The sequence below is a fragment of the Delphinus delphis genome, chromosome 11, assembly GCF_949987515.2.
Source record: "Delphinus delphis chromosome 11, mDelDel1.2, whole genome shotgun sequence".
NCBI lineage: Eukaryota > Metazoa > Chordata > Mammalia > Artiodactyla > Delphinidae > Delphinus > Delphinus delphis.
The window spans coordinates 91,698,422-91,718,462 of NC_082693.1; the positions used below are offsets into that span (position 1 = coordinate 91,698,422).

General features: G+C 61.6%; 1 protein-coding gene across 6 annotated transcripts in view; it reads right to left on the minus strand.

Annotated features, from left to right (window-relative positions):
- Positions 1-564: 564 nt before the first annotated feature.
- The window catches only part of ELFN2 (extracellular leucine rich repeat and fibronectin type III domain containing 2), a 57,780-nt gene continuing 38,303 nt past the window's right edge, over positions 565-20,041 (minus strand). For 2 of the 6 annotated variants that reach the window (XM_060025618.2, XM_060025617.2), the window contains exon 3: positions 565-8,494. In XM_060025618.2, the coding sequence (XP_059881601.1) occupies positions 5,575-8,034 (2,460 nt within the window). In that variant the 5' untranslated portion in view covers positions 8,035-8,494 and the 3' untranslated portion in view covers positions 565-5,574. Of the gene's footprint in view, positions 8,495-8,995; positions 9,289-9,953; positions 10,114-16,908; positions 18,695-20,041 lie in introns of those variants that run through there. The other 4 variants (XR_011246660.1, XM_060025615.2, XM_060025616.2 and 1 more) reach the window with 4 other exon arrangements.

Here is a 20,041-nt window from a genome sequence, read left to right on the forward strand (position 1 = left end):
GAGGAAAGGACAGCAGACGGGCTGGAAGAGGCAGGCAGTCTGGAAGTTGTCCTCGGTAAGGCCAGGGGACCTGCTTAGGGTCCTCCCGCATCACCCCAACCCTCTGAGGGCAGTTAGAGGCAGGCGTATGAGAAACTGGGGCCCTCGGACACTGACTAGGTGGCGTAATCCCAGGAATCAGCTGAGACTTAAGTGATGCCCCAATGCCCCTCCACCCCTAAGGTCTGGATCCAGTGATGGAGGCCAGGACACCAGGAAGGGGAGCGGGGGCACATGGCATACGGGCTGCCAGGTTTCCAGCGGGGAGAGGCCACGAGGCCCCCCAGCCGGCTAGGCTTGGCGGTGAGAGGCACACTGACACTTCAGTTCCCTGCTGGCCCACCCTGTCTGGCGGACACACTTCTTTTTTCCTTGACCAGGGGCGGGCATTACCATAACCCTGAGTGTGAGGCTCTGGTGAGAAAGGGAGACGGAAACCAGGCACCAGAAACTGGAGGCGCGGAGACTCCAACTCGCAGAGGGAGGGGTCGGCATTCAACAAAGACCTTGGCCCTGTTGTTTTAAATAAGAAATTTATTGCAAATATAGAAATTGATTCTCTCCATACAGGAATCTCCGAGTTGAGGAAAACAATTTCGTGCCATTCGGTTTAAAACAGGAAATCGGGAGGAAGGGGAGGCAGATATAGGGAAGAGAAAATAAATGAAGTTCCCCCCCCCCCGAGCCCGAAAAGAAGAAAAGGACAGTTCAGGCCCCACCGAGGGAGGAAGGGTCCACACACAGCTAGGGTTCACAGGTTCGTAGCCCGGGGCCAGGAGCCCAACTCTGCAGACCCAAACCAGGTGCCAGGCGGCAGGGCAGGGCCGAGGGGCTGGCGGCTCCTTGGGGAGGGAGGAACCAAGAGTGGGCCCCTGGGCCCTCCCCAGCCCTGTGCTTGTTTGGCGAGAGGCAGGGGAAGGAGAGACCGCCCAGACCCTCTCCCCCCACCCCATTCGACCCCCCTTCCTCTCCCTACTGCTGGGCAGCAGAGGTGTACCTTTAACAGGGGGGACTCTGGAGCAGGCGTGAGAACAGGAATCTAAATACTGGTTCTGACTTAAAGGTGGGAGGATGGACAGGTGGCCGTGGAGCAGAAGTCTTGGCAGAGAGGAGATCAGCGTTGCGGTCAGGTGAGCCCCAACCTTCACACTGGCCTGGCGGGCAAGCTTCAGCCCTGCCCCTTAAGCCCCGTGGGGGCCGGACACCCCAGGGCTTCCCCATGCCTTGACCACCCAACCCCCCCCCCGGAAACAGAGCCCCGCTCCCTCAGGAATGGGGTGGGATGCTGCTAAGCCGTGGGGTCCTCGCAGGGCAGGGCCAGGGGAGTGGGGGGCACCCGAGGAGGTACTTGGGGACACCCAGCTCCTCCTACCCTACTCCCTCCCGCTCCCGTCTCATCCTCCCACAGCCGGCAGTCTAGTCCTCAGACTGTCGTTCAGAGAGCTTGGCTGCCGGTCACCCCTGCCCTGAGGGCTCCCCAAGGCCCTCGCCCTCTGTCGCCCTATTTTAATTCTCCGTGCAGTGCCCATCACTGGGGAACAGTTTGAGGTTGTCCCGTCACTGCATGTAAGCCCCTTATAAGTCAGGACCTGTCACTCTTGTCTCCCATGCCCGGGCCCCTTTCCTGGCCTCAGTCTGTCTTTAACTGGTTTCGAGACCTTAGAAGCTTTCTTTCCTTCCCCTTCCTGTGCCTCTGTTTCCCCCTCTGTTAAATGCCCAGGACGTGGAGGGGGGCAGGTGAGCGACTTCCTGCTGGGAACCATCAGAGCCCCTCGGCCAGGCCCAGCCTCTTCACCTTGCCTCTCTAGGGCTCTCCAGACCTACTCTCCCCAAGAGGGTCTTTCCACTCCCACTGCCCCGCACACAGTCCTTTCCTGGCCTGGACACACGCCACCACCGTCTTCCTGCTCTGTCCCCTCGGAGGGGTCAGAGGCGAGGGGCCTTCAGGTGGCCAATACAGGCCCCTCCTGCAGAGGGGAGAAACAAGCCTGGGACCCCCAAGGAGGCGGCCGCCCCAGACTAAGCTTTCTTCCTGCCAGACCTCCGCTTTTCACTTCTGGAAGGCCATTAGCTCCAACAGAGGGTTCGCGGCCCCTACCTGTGCTCTCCAGGACAGCGTGGACCCACGGGTGCCCCTTCCCAGGAACAGGCACCCAGAAGGCTCGAGAGATTCTGTGATAAGGGATGGCAAGCCTGGGCACGACCCAAGGCAGGTCCCAGGAGGTCCAGGATGCGGCACTCACATCTCCTCCAGCTGGCTCGCCCCCTCCACTCCACCAGGTCCCTCGTTCCTCCTCCCCGGTACCTTCCCTTCTCTCCTGGTTACCTGCCCTCCTGGCCCGCCCAGGCCATGGCCCAGGTCCACCGTGCTCACCTCCATTACAAACACAGGACCGGGGCCAGCCAGACTCCTTGACATAAATGTTCATTTGACTTTCGTGACTATTTCGCCCTGCCCGCCCCCCGAGGAAAAATTACCCTGAACAGGACACGGGACACAGACGCAGGAAGGCCTCCAGGGTGAGCTACAGTGCAGCGGCCCCCTCCCCAGAGCTACGGCATGGCCTGGGCAGCTGGGGGACCGTCTTCTTCCTCAAAGATCTGTACGACCTGGGCTGTGAATGTCGGTTCACCTCCTGGGAGTGGAAGACCCTTGTGGTTAAGATGGAGATCTATCCTTTAGAGCGCCCTGAAGCCGGCCCGTCCGAGGTTTTTATAGGTCATCTTCAACCAGGAATGATGGGGGAATGAAGGCGGCTCTGTCTCCAGTGAGGCCAGGCCAACGTCACGGGAGGGGGGACCCCTCCGCCTATAGGTTCCTCCCTCAGGGCCCCAAACCTCCCCGTAGGGCCACCCATGAAGCCCCAAGCTCTGGGCTTCCTGTACTCAGCAGTGTGCCTGACCCTCCCCACCCGGCAGCCAAATCACCAGACCCCCTCCCTCTTCGGGGGCCCCGACTTCCTCATCTGCAAAATGGGAGCAAGTGGGACAGAGGAGAGGTCCCCCCACGCCCCCTTGCCCGGGGCTGTCCTTCCCGAGCAAGGAAGAGGCCAAGGGGCGAGGCCACGTGGGAGGAGAGGAGGCGGCACTTGTGGGCCCAACATCCGGAAAGATAGGAGGCGGGTGTGGGGCGGGGGCTGTGTTTCGCTGGTACCTGTTTTGGGTCTTTTGCAGAGCTGGCCCGTCCCCACGTTTCAAGAGCTGCTTGTCAGATCACAACAGAGGGACTGTGGGAATGGGGGGGGGGACGGCGGGGAGGGGGGCAAGGGAGTCTGGACAAACTGGCACATACACGACAGATGTTTGCTCAGAAAAATACAGTAAAATCGTCATGCAAATATAACAGGGAATCTGCTTCCTCACATCACTGGCTTCTCGGCCTGCTTGCTCTTCTGTTTTGCCAATCCGGTCTGAGGAGGGGCTGGGGGGCAGGATTTGGGGAGCCGGGGGAGGTCTGCTCTGCACATCCATGCTGGCCCCCTCCCCTCCACTCCCCAGGAGAACAGTCCTTTCCTTGCAAACGTCACCCCCAAAGTGAGCCCCGGGCTTGGTCCGTGCCCCAAGTAGGTGTGAGAGGGGCTGGGTTGAGCCCTGAGGTCCCCTCGCCCTCCGCGGTCCTCCCCCAGATCCTACGGGAACGGCGCTATAGCTTCCCTGTCAGAATGCCCCCCGCAGTGCAGGTCTGCTCCCCTCCCAGCAACCACCCTCACCCCACGGTCACACTCCCCAAATCTCACTGGGTGACAGGCCAAAGGCAGGAGGGTGGGGAGAGCCAAGTGGGCTCCATCCCCGCCTGCGGTGCGTGAGGCACCAAGGGGCACACTGGCAGGTGGGCAAAGCTCCAGTCTCTCCGCCCCCCACGGGCCCACCTCCCATCCACAGGGGAAGGGACGGCCGACTCCAGCCCCTCAGCACCCTGACAGCGTTCAAGACCCCACGGTCTCAGGAACCCAGACCCACCCCCTTACAGCGCCCCAGGAAGCCCCTAGCTCTTGAGAAATCCAGCCACCCCCTCTGGCCCTGCCCTCTCTCACCGCCCTCTACCACCCACACTGAGAGAGAGAACCCCCAAGAGGCCAACGGTCCCAACTGCCAGGCTCTGGGTTGCCATGGCGACAGAGGCTGGCCAGGGACGGGAGGGGCCCCGGGAATCCAGCCTGCTCCTTCCCAGCAGGGGTGAGGTGGGAGTGCTCACCATTTGTGCTTTGTTCGATGTAGGATGGGGGTCAGCAAGGGAGGAGTGGCCATTTTCAGGGAAACATGGGAGCCCCTCAGGCCAGGGGGGTGGGGCAGGGATGGGCAACCAAGAGGGGGTGAGTGGAAAAGCTCCGGAAAGCCCTCCTTCCTCTGGGCAGGCTGAGATGCTGCCCCGAGGGCCGTGGCGGGGAGGGGGAGGGGGGATCGGGCCGGTGGGAGGCCAGGATGCGGGGGCAGAGGCAGGAAGGCCCCCGTTAGATCCCACCTCCCCACTGCTCCCAGGCATCACAGTATACTGCTGCCCTTCTGGGACGAGCAGGGCTCCTGGAGGCCCAGAGAGGCTGGGGGGCCAGGGCATGGGGCCTGCACCTGAGACGCGGTGGCTGCTGGCTCAGCCGCTCTCCTCAGACCCCATCGGCAGCCCTCAGGCTACTTGGAAGACACTTGAAGGGGGCCGGTGGACCGTCCCCGTACCTGCTCCTCCCCTGTCCACAGGACCTCCCACCTCTCCTGGGTACTGGCGGCGGGGGTTGGGGGGAGGGGGGAGTGTGTATGGCGCAGAGGCCCCTGTACGTGATGAATCACAGCTCCACGCTCGGGAAGGGGGGGACGTGGCCATGGGGCTTTCTAGAAAGGAAAAGCACCCGCCTGATTCTCACGTGCCACAGCCCCAGGAGACCACAGCTCTAGAACAGGTAGTGGGTGAACCGAGGGTGAGGGCCCCGGGAGAGCTCCTGGGGCTGGGGGATTGCACTGGGCCGGGAAGTTGGGAGACTGACTCTCGCCTGCCACGTGACCCTGGGGTTAGCAATTCCCTTCTCTGGGCCTCGGTTTCCCCATCCACAAAGGACGGAAACGATGCCCACTGTCCACCTTCTACTAAATCTCCACGTGACCTGTCCCCCAGCCGGGGGGACCCGCTCCCTGCCCCAGGGGGGGCTTCGGCCCATCCCCGCCCCGGGCTCCTTTGCCCCCAAACCTGTCCCTAGTCCCAGAGCCCCAGACCCCACCCCCTCTTTTGGCTTCCTCGCCTGCCCGCTGGCCCCACCCAGCACGCACACCCCGGCAGAGTCCCTGGGCAGCACAGTAGAGACGACTGGTTTCAGTATCAGTGTGTAAACTTTAAGGTGAACATGTCTTTGTTTTCCCGTCCGGTATTGTCGGGTGGTGGTGGTTCACAGTCAGGTGGTGGTCAGGTGTGTGCGTGGGTGCGTGCGTGCGGGTGTGCGTGTACGTCCACTCCTTGGCCTCGGCCCCCAGCGCGCCCCGCCCGGCCGCCCGGGCCCTTCCCCGCGTGCCCCTGGCCCTCCCCCTCCAACCTCACCAGGGAGGAGAGGGTCACAGCTTCTGCTGGGCCGAGACCCCCTTCCAGTAATCGAGGATGTCGTGCAGGTCCTCGTCCTTGGCGAACTGGACCTTCTTGCGCAGGGCGTGGCCGGCGGCCATGTACACCTCCTCCCGGTGGTGCTTCTTGTAGGGCCGGAAGCGCTCCCAGATCTTGTGCGTGCTCTCGGATGAGTACTCAGGGCTGGAGGAGTAACCTGAGTAGTAGTGTCTGGGGGAGAGCTGCGAGTAGGTGGAGTCCCGCTTGGTGCGGGTCAGCGGCTTGAGGAAGGACACGCGCTGGCTCAGGCTGTCGGCGCCCTCCTCGTAGTACAGGGCCGGGAAGCTGTGCCGGTGCTCGCTGCAGTGGTAGGCGGGTTTCACCTCCAGGTGGTGGATGCCGCCGCCGCCGCCGCCCCCGCTGCTGCTCGCTGGCACCAGCGGGAGCCGGTCCAGCGGGCTGTTTAGGGGGCTGCCCTTCTCGATGTACTTGGAGTCGCCCTTGGCCAGCCCCGCGGCGGCCGGATGATCCGGCACGTCCAGGCTGAAGACCTTGGCGCTCTTGACGGAGCCGCTGGAGGAGACGCTGCAGGTCTTGCGGGCCACGGCGGCATCAGCGCTCAGCTGGCGCTGCAGCGGGTGATGGGAACTCTCCTTGTAGGGAGGTGAGAGGAAGCTGGGCCGCTCCAGCCCCCCAGGGGTGGCAGTCGAGGAGGTGGTGGAGGCCGCAGGGAGGGACTGGCATTCGAAGGCCATCTCAGGGTCCCCGCCACCGCTGCCACCCCCCAGGAAAGAGGCCGAGTCCAACTTGAGGGCATCGATGCAATTGTTAATGATCTGGTTGACCTTGTCCACCTCCTTGGCGATGGTGGAGATCTCGGCGGCCGAGCCCTGGCCATTCTCCAGCTCCGGGAGGTCATCCTCGGGCCGGGCCAGGCCATCGCCGCCCGTGCCCGTGCGCACCTCGATGTAGTTGCCCTTGGTGGCCACCTTGGGCGTGTCCAGCCCAGCTTCCAGCCCCTTGGAGGTGGTGGGCTTCTCCCCGATCATGGAGGGGATGGAGGACATTCGGGACACGGGCAGCACAGGGGGCTCGCCCAGCTTCTGGGCGGCGTGGACGACGGAGCCGGCATCCACGTCGGCCCCGTAGCGCATCTCCAGGATGGTTTTCTTGACCTTGACCGACTTCTGCTTCTCCTCCTGCATGCGCCGCTTGCGCAGGCAGTAGTAGACGGCTCCCAGCACGATGACCATGCCGAAGAGGCAGCCCAGGATGGTCATGATGTAATGGGTGGTGGTGGAGGTGCTGGGCGCCAGGTCGCCCGGGACCGGGTCCCTGGTGGTGAAGGTCAGGCAGGTGTGGTTGAAGCGGCGGCTGTTGCGCAGCGAGGTCACGCAGAAGGTGTACTCGGTGTGCGCCCGCAGCTTGTCCAGCGTCACGATCTCCTTCTTGTTCTTGAGCGTCATGACGTCGGAGAAGTAGCTGTTGTTGTACTGAACCAGGACGTACATCTTGCTGTAGGGGTGCGGGATGATGACCACCAGGGTGGCCGAGGTGAAGGTGACGTGGTGCAGCTTGATGGCCGGCCCCGCCGAGGCGTCCGTGGTGGACGAGGCCGGTGGCTCCACCGAAAGGATCTCGTCGGGGCTGAAGCCCGAGTTCTCGTCGGGCTCCCTCTGGGCGTCGGTGGAGTAGGGCGTGGGGTGGCTGGCGGGCCGGGCGGGCAGCGAGCCGTTGCGGCACTTGGCCTGCAGCACGGTGATGGCGTTGAGGCTGTGGTAGGGCCGGGGCACCAGCAGCGGGTAGCCGGCGAACTCGCGCGGAGACTCGCACTGCAGGCGGTCGTAGTTCTTCGTGACGTTGTTGAAGACCACGAGCCAGGCCAGGAAGCCGAAGAGGTCGCACTCGCAGTTGAAGGGGTTGCCGGCCAGCTCGCACACCATGAGGCTGGCCAGGCTGGCGAAGGTGGCGCCGTCGAGGCGGCTGAGGCGGTTGGAGGACAGGTCGATGCTGATGAGGCTCGGGCACTCGGAGAAGGCGGCGGGCGTCACCACCTCGATGAGGTTGTGCTGCACGAAGAGGAACTGCAGGCGGCCCATGCCGCGCAGCATGCCCTCGGTCAGGTTGCTCAGCTTGTTGTAGCCCAGCTGCAGCACCTGCAGGCTCGACTGGCCCAGGAAGGCACCGTCCTCGATGTAGGAGATCTCGTTCTTGGTGAGGTTGAGGTCGGTGAGGTTCCCGAAGCGGTTGAGCGAGGAGTAGAGCACGGCCTTGAGCTTGTTCTCGTTGAGCCGCAGGTCGTGCACGGTGCTGTTGATGTGCTGCGGGATGGTCTCGTAGGGCGGCTGGTTCTGGCTGCAGATGGCCAGCCACACGTAGCCCTTGTCGCCCTCGATGAGCCAGCAGTCGGCGCGCACGGCGCCCGGCCGGCACACGCACAGCAGCGCGGCCGCGCACAGCCCCAGGCGCAGCATGGCTCCGGCCGCGGCCTCCTCACAGGCCGGGCTTGGGGTCGGGGGCCGGGGCGCAGGTGGCCTAGCGGCCAGAGGCTGGGGCCGGCAGCACAGTCCTCCCTGGGGCCGCCACCATCTTGGGGGCGACCCCCAGCTTGGGGGCCCCAAGCGAGGCAGGCAGAGCCGGTGCCAACTGTCGGGGGCCTGCCGGGGTGCTACCCGCAGGAGCCGGGCGCCACGGCCAGGCCAGGGCCACGGGGGCTACAGGCCCCACAGTCTGCTTCCCCGAGGTGCTCCTCTCCTGCCGGGAGGGTGCCCGGGCTCTCAAGGCTTGCCTTCCTCTCCCTCCTCCTCCTCTTCCCCCTGGGGTTCTGGGCTCAGAACTTCAGACGATTCCCACGGGAGGCTGGAGACTGGAGCTCCGAGGGGGGAGCGCGAGAGACGGGGACAGGAAGGAAGAGACCCATCTGTCACCTGGTTCCTGAAAGGCAGCACCAAGAGGGGGTGAGAGATCAGTGTGAAGGCTCCGAGCAACCCCACTATGCTCCAGTGCAGGCCCCCAGTCCCTTTTCCACCCCCTCCCGGGGGGTTCCTGCGCCAGCAGCACTCTGGGTCCCTGTTACATAAAAGAAGGGGGGTGGTGGGTGGCAAGAGGGGGAGGAGGGGGCCGCAGGACATGGAAGGAGGGAGACCAAAGAAACAAGGGAGGGGGAGGGAGGAGGGGATAGAGTCTGGAGCCAGTGGGCAAAGAAGGGAGACTGGAGAGTTAACAGGCCAGGTGCATACACACACATGCGCGCACACACACACAAACACGCCCCAGCACGCTAGTGTCCACACTCGTCCACCTGCCTGCACAAAGACCCACAGGCCCCCACATGAGCCAGAACTCCACGGCATGCTCACGTCGACAGGTGTATACACACACGCACACCTGCAGTCTTGTGTATGACAACAGGCCCACACACGCGTGGCCACGTACCCAAGCAGCCACCCTCCAATCCAGAGAAGAATTAAGATGCCCAGCAAAATGCCTCCTCTTCTCCAGGCCCAAAGATAAATCATTCATTTGTTGTGTAACTGCTGCTGTTCCAAAAATAATTCCCTTGTCTCGGCTTCCATGGGGGAGGGGGAGCAGAGCAGCATGGCCGTGGGACCCCAGGCAGGGGGATGCATAGAGGCTGGGGTCTCCCGCAGTGGGAGGTCACAAGATGAGCTCATCCTGCAGGCTAGAGCAGAGCCAAGGGAAAGAGAGGGTGAGAGTCTGGGAATCCAGACACACCCTCCACAGCCCCTCCGCAAAGCGCTTTCCGGTAGGGGGCGCGGATCCTGCAGGGGACGCCTCAGGCAGAAGAAGCCAGAGGCCTCCGGAATCCCGTGACCGAAGCCCGGCAACCCCTCAGTGGCTGGGAGAGTCAGAGGCCCAGAGAGGAGCAGTGACTTGCCTAGAGACACACACCACAGCCTGGGCCAGGATGAAGGCTACCGAGCCAGCAGGAATCCGGAGGCCTGGAGCCCCGCCCACCCTGCCTGATTGGCCAGGTGGAGCACACCACCCCTGAGTCTGTCTCCACAACTATAAAGTAGGGGACCAAGCCCCTGCCTGGCCATCTGATGCGGGGAGAAGTAAGGTGAGCCATGCTGCCCGTGCTCAAGATGAAGAGGGTCAGGGGAGGCAGTGCAGGGCTCCCAGCCCACAGACCCTCATTTTCCAAGTGGGGAAACTGAACCTCAGTCTGGGGTGGGCTTGCCCCGGTCACCCAGCAAGCCAGACACGGCCCCTCATCCACATCACTTTCTAACTCACACCCAGAGCTCTCCTGACCGCGAGAACTCGGTCCTCCCTCCCTCCGCCCTGGGCACTGGTCAGGGATGTGAAGATTAGGCCAGAGAAATCCATGTTTGGATAAAGAAAGCAGAAGACTGTTCACAAGGCCCACCTCTGCGTCCTGCTCCTCCTCCCGGGAAACTCCAGGAAAAAAGCACTTTAAGAAAAAATGTGAAACCTCTGCTGTTAAAGCGAAACCAATTTACAGCCCTGAGTCCCAGAGGGCTGGAACAGAGGAAAGGGAAGTGGAGAGGGAGAGAAGTCCCCAAAGAAGCCCAGGCAGGCAGTTTTTGTTGAGGTGGCAAGTGAACAGGGCGTCCAGGTGACCCCTCGGGTGAAAGGCTGATGCAGCGTCAGAGGCTGTGACGATCAGGACCTCCGGGGGGGCCCGCCTCACACCTCCCCGTCCCCTGCAGGACCAGCTTAGGCAGAGAGGCCGGACGGGGGCAGGGGAGGGGGCAACCACGAGGCTGTCGGCCAAGAAGGGGGCAAGGACAGGCAGCAGAGAGCGTTTCTGTCCTTGGCTGTGCCACAAAAATTCTCAGGGCTGCAGTCGGGAGACCAGGGCTCCCATCCGACGCGGCCGCTGGCTCCTAGGGGGCCTCAGGCCAGACCTACCCCTCCGGTGGCTTCAGTTCCCCTCCCCCTCAGGCAGCGAGGCTGTAATGGAAGAGGCTGAGTTGCCAAGTTTGCCCTATCAGAGAACCCTGTCTGCCCCTCCTCTGGCTGGGAATGTCTGGGGACCACATTTGTTTGCAGGTGACGCGCAGGTGTGCGCTGGCTCAGAGCACTGGAGCAGGGGCGTGCTGACGTGTACGAGTAGACGGGTGTGCAGGCCGGCGGCTGTGCACACGTATGCCCGTGTGCACAGGATGTGTGCCTGCCTGGCCAGCTACAGGAGTGAACGTAGGAGTGAACGAGGGCGTGCCTGTGTGTGGAGGGGTGGGAAGGGATGCATGCGGAGCGGCTCTGGGGAACACAGGCCCGCACCTGCCTGTGTGTCGACATGTTAAGCACATGTGTGGCCCACACGAGTGCATATGTATGTATGCGCACATGAGGAACTTGAGCCGCATCGAGCCCCCTCATCCTCAGATCTGAGTTGCTCAAACCGTCACCCGCTTGGCCAGACCCAGCAGCTGTCAGGCTAAGCTGAGCTGGCCAGACTCTTGGAAAGCCCAGCCCATGCTGAGGGTGTAAGAAGAGGCGAAGGGGAAGGGAGGGGAGTAGGAGAATGCGCCCAGACTTGGAGAGGCTGCACTAGTCCAGTCCTGCCTCTTCCCTTCCCAAACAGTTCAGGGGGTACAGTGGCCCCCACGCCCCTAACCCAGGCCCTCTGAGCGCTGCCCAACTGGGCCCTCAAGGTGACCCCGCCCTCTCTCCGGCTCCCCCCACTCCCCCCCATGACTCAGAGTGGGGAGGAGGCTCCCCCTCTCCCCATCCCGTGTGCGTCAGCCGCCTGTCCCTGTCCCTGGGCTGCCTGCCCACCACCTGTCGAGGCCTGACGCATCCAGGGACTGGGGACAGCAAGGCCGCAAAGGCGCTGACAGCAGCACTTGGCCCCCCGCCCGGCTGCACACCCACTCCAGGTGTGGGGAGGGGCGAGCCGGCCGCCGAGCTATCAGACCTGGGGCTGAGGGTCCTGGGGTCAGGCCTTCCCCTGCTCCCACGGGAGTGATGCCCCAGCCCAGACACCAGTGGCAAGAACAGGGCCCTACCCACCCCAGCACACCTGGGGGCTGGGGAGAGAGAGAAAGGAGGTGAGGGAGCTGCAGACAGGAGGCGAGGGCTGAGGAGGAGGGAAAAGCCAAAATCTGGAGAGAGCTGAGCAGGGAGAGGCAGAGGAACAGAGATAAACGGAGAGGGCGCGTCGGAGACAAAGGAATCGATCGGCAGAAAAGCACAGCAAAGCACAGCGAGATGACAAATACGGGGGTGTGAGGGAGGGGACACAGTGCCTGCCCCCCCCCATCCAGGGGTCAGATGAGCACTGGGTCTGGCTGAGCCACCGAAGTGCAGACGGTGAGCAGCCCAGGAAGGGGGTGGGGAGCGGCAGGGAGCAGGTGCTGGAAGCAGAGGCCTCTTCTGCCTAGGACCCAAACGGTGCTAAACCTGGGAGGGCGTGGCCACCCCGGAAGCAGGCTGTGGGCCAGTGGCCAGGGCACCAGGGCGTGAGGGGGCAAAGAGCAGCGCTCCCAGGGGACCTGACCTCAACGGACCCCTCCCCCAGGTGTCAGGTAATGAGTGAACTCTGGCCAGAGCGGGGGCAGCCCCAAAGTGCCCAACCAGCACCTTTCCAAGGGTCCCTCTCTCCTGCCACCACAGAGAGGAGGAATGTGGTGAAGTTGGGGGGCAGCGTGCCGTCGAGGGATCCCCCCGTCTAGCAGGCTACACACTGCATGATGTCCACTCTCATGGGGACACCCTTGGACAGAAAGGAGGGAGAAGAGTGGGCAAGACCGTACGGGTCTGAGGGGCAGAGCTGACGGGAGGTCTCTGTTCAGAGCTCGGTACAGCCAAGGAAAGTCTGAGTCACTCTGGGCAAAGGCCTTCCCTCTCTGGGTTTCATACCCGCCCCCTGACATCACCGGTCGATCCCATTGGATTCTGCACCCTCCTCCAGGGGCCACGAGGTTCAGGGCCCCTCCGTGGACTCAGAATCCCAGAGCCTCAGAGCAGCAGGGACGAGGAGCCCTGGCTCTAGCCCAATCCCAGCCACTGTCAGAGGGGCAACCGAGGCCAGCACTGGGGAAGGGACACGTCCAGCTGGTGGGAGGTCAGCTCAGGGGCCAGGGTGGCAGCGACAGATCCTGATCTGCCAAACTCGAGTGCCCTCTGGGAGCTGACTGCCCCGGACACGGCCCACTCAGCTACCCCAGGACACTGGGCACAAGCCTCCTCCTTTGCCGAGGAAGTGGGCCAAACGATCCCTGCCCGCGAGGCTGCAGTGAGCTGACGTGGCGGGTGCGGACGCAAGGCCTGGCACGTAGCAGGCAGCATCAGAAAACGTCAGCTACCGTTGTTCATGAGGTTTTTCTCATTATTTCCTCACAACCGTCATCACCTAAGAGTAGGGCTCCCCGGGACTCAGGCTCCCTAACCCCCTGGGCCACAGACCCCTCCACTGCAGGCTGACCCCCAAGCTCCCCAGTCAGAGGGGAGCCTTGACCTCTCCGCCCCAGGCTGTGGGGCTGTGAGGGCCAGGGGGTCATGGGGCTGCTCCCCCTGCCTGGGCTGGGAGAGAGGATGGACAGGGTGAGGTCTGCCTGTGTGTCCCCCGGCTGAGGGCAGATGGGGTGGGGAGTGGGGAGGCAGAGGTCAGCAGGGAAGATGCGGGGCCGGCCGGCTCTGAGACCTTGGGTGAGTTGCAGGCCCCCTCCAAACCTCAGTTTCTCCACCTGTGTGGCAAGGTGAGTGCCTCCCATCGCCCGGGGCTCCCACGAAATCCCAGAACATAGTAGAGACAAACACGCTCTGTATAGGGCGGGAGGCCCGGCAAATGCACGGCTCCTGCTCGTAAGGTCCTACTCCCGCAGGATGCTCGCAGGGTCCAGGGAGTGGATGGGGGAGGTGAGGCCCGTGTTCTGACCTCCCAGGAGTGGGACGTGAGGCTTAGCCAGGGAAATCTCATTTGCAGCAGCTGATCAGTCCTGGCATGGGCTCCTCCCTGGGCCAGGCTGGCCAAGGCTCTCTAAGGTGCCATTGACCCTGTCCGTGTCAATGCCATTACCCAGGATTACGAGGACCGAGGACTCCTGGGTTCCAGCCAGAACTCGACAGGCGGGCAGCCACCTCACCTCTGCTGGAAGCGCAGCACCAGGCCAGGGGTTCCAGAGATGGGCTGCCACCACTCCACCCTCCGGGACAAAGCCTGCCACCCCCTGGGAACTGGATGCCGGGTCTTGTAGCTGCCTCCACCTCACCAGGGCTCCTCGGGCAGACTGCTCTGGGCCTCCGTTCCTCATCTGTAAAATGGGATAATTATACCTTCGCCACTGAACTACCGTATGGTAAGTGAACCATTTGGATTTCAGGTGCAAAGAGCCCCAGCTGCAGGATGGAGAGAAAAAAGCATGGATGTTGGAGACAAAGGGTCCTGGTATTGAATGCTGAGCTGTGTGACATAGAGCACATTAATCAACCTCTCAGGACTTCAGTCTCCTTGTCCATAAGATAGTCGCAGCTACCCTTTACTCAATGGCTCATTTGTGTCTGACATTTTACATTCCTTGAATCTTATATCAGCCCTGCATGGTGAGTGCTGTTGGCTTCATTTTACAGATGAGAAAACTGAGGCCCCCTCCTTCCCCTCTTCCTCCAAAGAGCTGGGTCCGTTGCAGGGACTGGACATGCACAGGCCACCTTGTGAGTTTCCTGCCCCTCGGGTAGGCACCTCCCTCCCTATCAGGAAAGTGTACAAGAGTGGACCATCCATAAACCAAGAGAGAATTCAATTCTACCATCAGTCAGGAAGTACTCAGTCCAGGTCAGCTGTGTTCCTCAAATATCCCCAGGCACACTCCTACCTCAGGGCCTTTGCACCTGCTATTGTCTCCTCTTGGAATGCTCTTCCCCCAGTATCTGCACAACCCACTACCTCACTTCATTCAGATCTCTGTTCAACTGCTCCCCACAACCCCACCTTCCCTGACGCCAAATCTGAGAGGACTCACTGGTCACTCCACCCTGGCTTTGGTCCCTTCTGATCCCTCAACAATACTAGACATCACTTAGTCCCTTATAAGCCCCTCCCTGCCCCCATAATAAAGTCAGAGTAGGCTTTATCTCAAGCTAACCTGCAACCTCCATACCTGGAACAGGCTCAGACATTTAGCAGGTGCCCAGAACATGATGTGTGGAATGAGAGCTCAGGGCTAGGGATGGGGATGGGGCACAGAGGGAGATCCTGGGGTCCGTGACTCCACCGAATCAGGACTTTATATAACTATCAGAGGGAGGGCCCCCACCACTGATGAGGTGCTCACGGTGTGCAAGAAATGTGCTGAGGCTTCTTTTTAGCCCCATGACCCACACTTCCCATTTCTCAGATGAGGAAACTGAGGCTCAGAGAGGGGCTGTGATCTGCCCAAGACCACACAGCCAGGAACTTGAACTGGCCTGAGCTCTTAGAACTACCAGACTTTCCAGGATCCCTGCAGATGTGACTTCCCCCAACTTGCATACCTCCAGTGACAGGGATCTCAGCACCCATCTGAGGCTTATTCCCTTCCTGAACAGCTCTGATTATTAGAGACTTCTTTATATTACAAAGCCAAACCTAGCTCCTGTACCTGTGTTCATTCACTGGTCCCAACCTGCCACTGGCCAGATACGGCCTGTCTGGAGCCAATGCAGCCAAGAGTTCTCCGCAAAGGTCCTTCTGATATTTGTTCATCAGTTATCTCATGCCCCTGCAATCCACGTATCCAGGATGAACAGCCTCACGTCCTCTACTGCTCTTCCAAAGCCACGGTGTCAAGTCCCACACCCTTGGGTCCAGCTGCCCCGGGTCATGCTTGCTGTCAAGATCCCTCCTAAAAGGTGTCACCTGGAGCTGAGCCTCAGCGCCAACATTGTCCGAGCAGTGACCGGCACCGGGGGCCCTCTGCTTCCCTTGTTCGGGCGCCACACTTCCGTGAGAGCAGCGTGGATATGCAGGGCAGTGTGTCCTCACCTTGACCTAGATGTCAACCAAAGCCCCGGGCCCCTTCACATCCTGCCAGGCAGCCCCGATGCCCTCAGAACGTCCTCAGGCAGCTCTGGGAAGTATCTCTTTGGGTTTCACCCGAGGTGCTAGGCTTCCACCCACTCCCATTCCATCACGTCTTGTTAGTCTCAGCCCTCCGTGCCAGCTGCCCCACATCTCGGGGGAGCTGGCTCCTGCCCCTTGATACTACGGCACCCGCTCCCAGCTCTGTGCCATCCTGCACTGGGTGAGCAGGCCGTGGCTGCATCCGTGTCACGGGCCTGCAGCTCACCACTGGGGCAGGTCGAGCACGCTGTGCCACCAGCCACACGCTCACCTGCGCTCCTCACTCATCCGCAGGTATTTACTGCACACCTACTGTGCGCCTATGATGTGCAGTATTGCAGACAGATGCACCCTGTCTTCACCGAGTTTCTGACTTACCCAAAAGAGCTTACTAAGAACATGGCCACATCGACAGCAGCAACAGCTGACAGTTATTGGGGGTTAATTGGGTTGGCAAGGCCCCGACGTACTGGGCATCTGTCTCCAAGCCAAGTAACCTTGGCCAGAGAAGGGGGCTGGGCTAGTCTGCTGTGCCACGAGCTGTTATGACACACAGAGGGCTGGCTCACTGTGTGACCTTGGGCAGGTCAGCACCTTGCCCCCTCTGGGCCTCAGTTTCCTCATCTGTTTAGGGGGAGAACAGCTGAGCACCTGTGTCTCTCTGGTTTGCTGGGGCCCGCCCCAAGCCCTCTGTAACTGCTCACTGGGTCATCTCCCAGGAACTCAACTGATGCCTGGGCCTCCCCTGCTCCCAGGGGCGTTGGATCTGTCATTAGCACCTGCGCTGTGTCCAGGCCTCAGAGGAAGGAGGTAGGGAGGAGGACGGAAGGGTTTTTAGCAGAAGGTCTTGGCCCTGGGAAACCACCCAGCAGCCTGGCAGGAGAAGCCCCAACACTGGCTCTGGGGGCAGCTCTTCACAGACGGCCCCCTCACACGGCCCACTCCCTGGTACCCACTCCCCAGCCCTAAGCAGCCCAGCATCCACCCCACCCACCGCCGGTGCCGTGTAGAGCATGGGACCCTGCTGCTCATGGCCAAGAATGATCTGTATTAAAAGTCCATCTCCTAGTCCCACCCCAGGAGTTATCTCTGGCTTTCCCAGAATCCTCCAGGCTATTCAAGGGACTGCCTCCTCCATCTGACCCCTGACTTCTCCCACCTGACCCCTGCATCCCCACCTTGCCCCTCTCCCCCGACACGACCCCTGCCCTCCCCCACCTGGCTCTGCCTCCCCCACCTGACCCCTGCTGGTCTCTTGGCCTTGGCTTCGGCAAACCCCAGGCCCCACTCAGCTGCAGCCCCGGGCACTACTCACCAGTCTCCACGGGACCCGCTCTTTCACCAGTGCCTGCGCACGCGCGGCTGCCTCTGCCTGCATGGCCTCCATTCATTCATTCAATAAACATTTATGGAGCACCTACTATGTGCCAGGCGCCGGCTAGGCCTCCCTCCCAGCTCTGCTCCCTCTCCAGGGCCCCAAGGGGTGAACGTTTCCCTGCCTTCCCACACCCTCAGGGCTGGCCCAAGGCAGAGTGGTGTGTCTGGAGCCCACGGGGAGCCGTGGGGGCTCCCGGTGGCAAAGCGCGCAGCCCACACGGAGGCAGCCTGGCAGGGGAGGGACGGGCAGCGTGGGGCAAGATGAAAACAGAGTCATGGGCTGACACGGGCTAGGCCTAAGCACGTTAACTCACTGAACCCTCTGCACAACCTCACGAGTCGATGCTGCTGTTCCCACTTTACAGAGGAGGAAACTGAGGTCTCACAACGACTACATAGTGGTTTTGACCCTCCATGGCACCAGGCTCTGGGTCAAGAGATGCTGTGGGATCCTGTTTCATCTGGACAATCGTTTTTTAAAAAAATTTTAATTAGTTGCCAATGATGATAGCTCTGGAGATTTTATTTTTAAAATCCTCATTTCTGGAATCCACTGAAAAACCTGGAAGAACTGGCTGCCCAGGTTCTGCATCCCTGCAGAGACAGAGCAGGTGGCACAGGCCTAGGTGGACCCATCCTCCTCCCCGCCTCTCTGGCTGAGGCTCCCACTCACCCCTGGGCAACAGAGGGAACCCCAGAGTGGCGACAGTTAGAATCCGGACCTGTGGGGGGAATCCCATGAGACTCCCGGTTGGGACCCGAGGGTGCTACAGTACCTGCCTCCCTGGTTCTGTGGCTCTGGGACACTCTAATGGCACGGGTCGTTTTCTTTGGGCGGGGGGAGGTCTCTAATTATGAATTTGGGATGCAGGAGTTCTACAGTGTTTCTACAAATCCCTTGATCCTAAAAGTCTACTGAGTCTTGGCCTCTGTGACACCAGTTCTACAGGACTTTTAGCTGCCCGGGCCCATCCACAACCCTGCTTGCCTCCAAGCAGGCCCACTGGAGTGGGGACCCCAAACCAGGAGAGCACCCATACAGCCTCCGAGACCTGCCTGTCAACCTGTGGGGTCCCTGGCTCTCCAACCATGCTGCTTGGGTTGCCGGGTCAAGTTTGGGGCTCCTGTTGGGGTTTGAGGCTTACTTGCTCCCAAACAGGATTCCCACTCCGTAAAACGCTGCCAGCCAGGCTGCGCTGAGGTTCCAGCCAAGGCCGCTGTGAACACCAGGAGGCCTAAGGCCTTGGCTGCTGAAGCCACACCCCGGAGGAGGGCCTGCGGCAAAGAGCTCCCTGGCCTTCTGGAATGGCCCCTTGCTCTTGCCCCTCCCCACAGACCTCAGGATCCCCTCACTCTGCTCACCTGGGACTCCTGCCCACCCTCCCCACTGCCTCTCCCAGGCCCCAGCACCCGGGGCCCCATAGCCAGCCAGCCAGGGCCAGGCTGAGACCCCTCCCAGGGCCGCAGCCCATCACAACCCCAAACCAGGCGGTCGTATGGGGTCCCTCTTCTGGCCCTGAGACTAGCTTCTCTGGTGCGGATGGCGGTGGGGGGGAGCTTGCAGGGGCCTGCAGCTGTGGCATCAGAGAACAAGGAAGCCCTGTTCGTGCAGAAGGAGCCCCGGAAATGCCCGGGGTTGGGGGGGGCTACCCCATGGACTGCCGGCTGCGCTGAGACCACAGCCCAGGACATGTGGCCACCAAGCCCGCATGGCCAACCCATGGGGACCGGCCCTCCCTAGCGTTCTCCTAGAAGGACAGGCCACATTCAACTCAAATCCTGGCTCTGCCACTGAACGAAGAGTATGGCCCTGGCAGGCAATTTCTTTCCTCTGAGTCTCAGTCTCCGCTTCTGTAAAATGGGACTAGAAGGGCACTACCTCAGAGGGTGGGAGAATGAAAGCTTCAGAGCAGGGTATGGCACATAGTAAGTGCTCAATAAAGTTAGCTGCCTCTAGAATGGTTATGGTGGCCTGGCTCACAGGCGTGGCACAGTGCCCGGCACACAGCGGGTCCCCGTCACCCACTGCTGCAACAGTGGTGGCAAGGAAGGGATGAGGCCTGGCCCCTGACAGTGTCTGCCTTCCTGCCTGTTCCTGCCCCCCAAAGGCTCCCACCCCTGCCTTTGGCCTGTTCCTCAGCCTCGGTTTCTCTCCCATTGCCACAGCACAATGGCTGTTATAATTAACAGATTATCTCAGTGCGACAGCTGTGGTCCTTTGAAAATTGGGTTGAATGACAAGATCCCGGCGGATGGTAATTTCTTTTCATCCCCTGCTCCCTCTTTCTCTCTCCCTCGCTTCAGCCTTGCTCCACACGCAAATGTTTTTTCCCCTTTCCCTCCTTCCCAAACACCTTCCTCCTCAGAGCCTCCTCCTCGGGATGGCAGGGGACAGACTACGGTTCTGCTTCCCAGCGAAAGCCAGGTGGGAACTGACCCTCCTGGGCCCCTCTGTGAGCCTGGCACTGGGCAAAGTGCCCGCCACAGGTGACTTCTGTCATCTCCCGGCAGACCTAAGTCCCTATACCTCGGGATTCCTCCCACCTGCTAGGCCGCTCCCCCTTGGGCTACTTTGCAGTGACCTTCTCTGAGGTCCTGGTTCCGGTCCTCTGCTCTGCCCAAACCTGCTTCCCCACTCCCACCCCCCAGCATCTCCATCCCTCTCAGGGTCTCTGTCATCAGCTTGGTACTGACTGCCAGCTGCCTTTCGGACCCCTCCCTGGCACCTGAACCCCACAACTGGACTCGCCTCCCACTGCCCACATGCTCCCCAGCCCTGCTTCTCTGCCCGGTCCCTGAGCCGGCTCGAAGCGGCCCCAGCTGCCCACATCTGGAAGGCCTTTGTACCCTCCCACTGCTCCTGCCCTGCCTCAGCCTCCTTCCTCACCCCAAATGAGTTTCTCAATCAGCATCCTCACTGGGCTCCCGGCCTCCGATATTCCCGTGCTCAAAAGCCTTCCCTGGCTCCCTACTGATCTGGGAAATTTCCAACAGACATCTGAAGCCCAGGCCCTGGGGTCCTGCAGAGCTGGTTCCTGCTTTCCTATCCTGCCCTCCTGCCTGCCCTCACC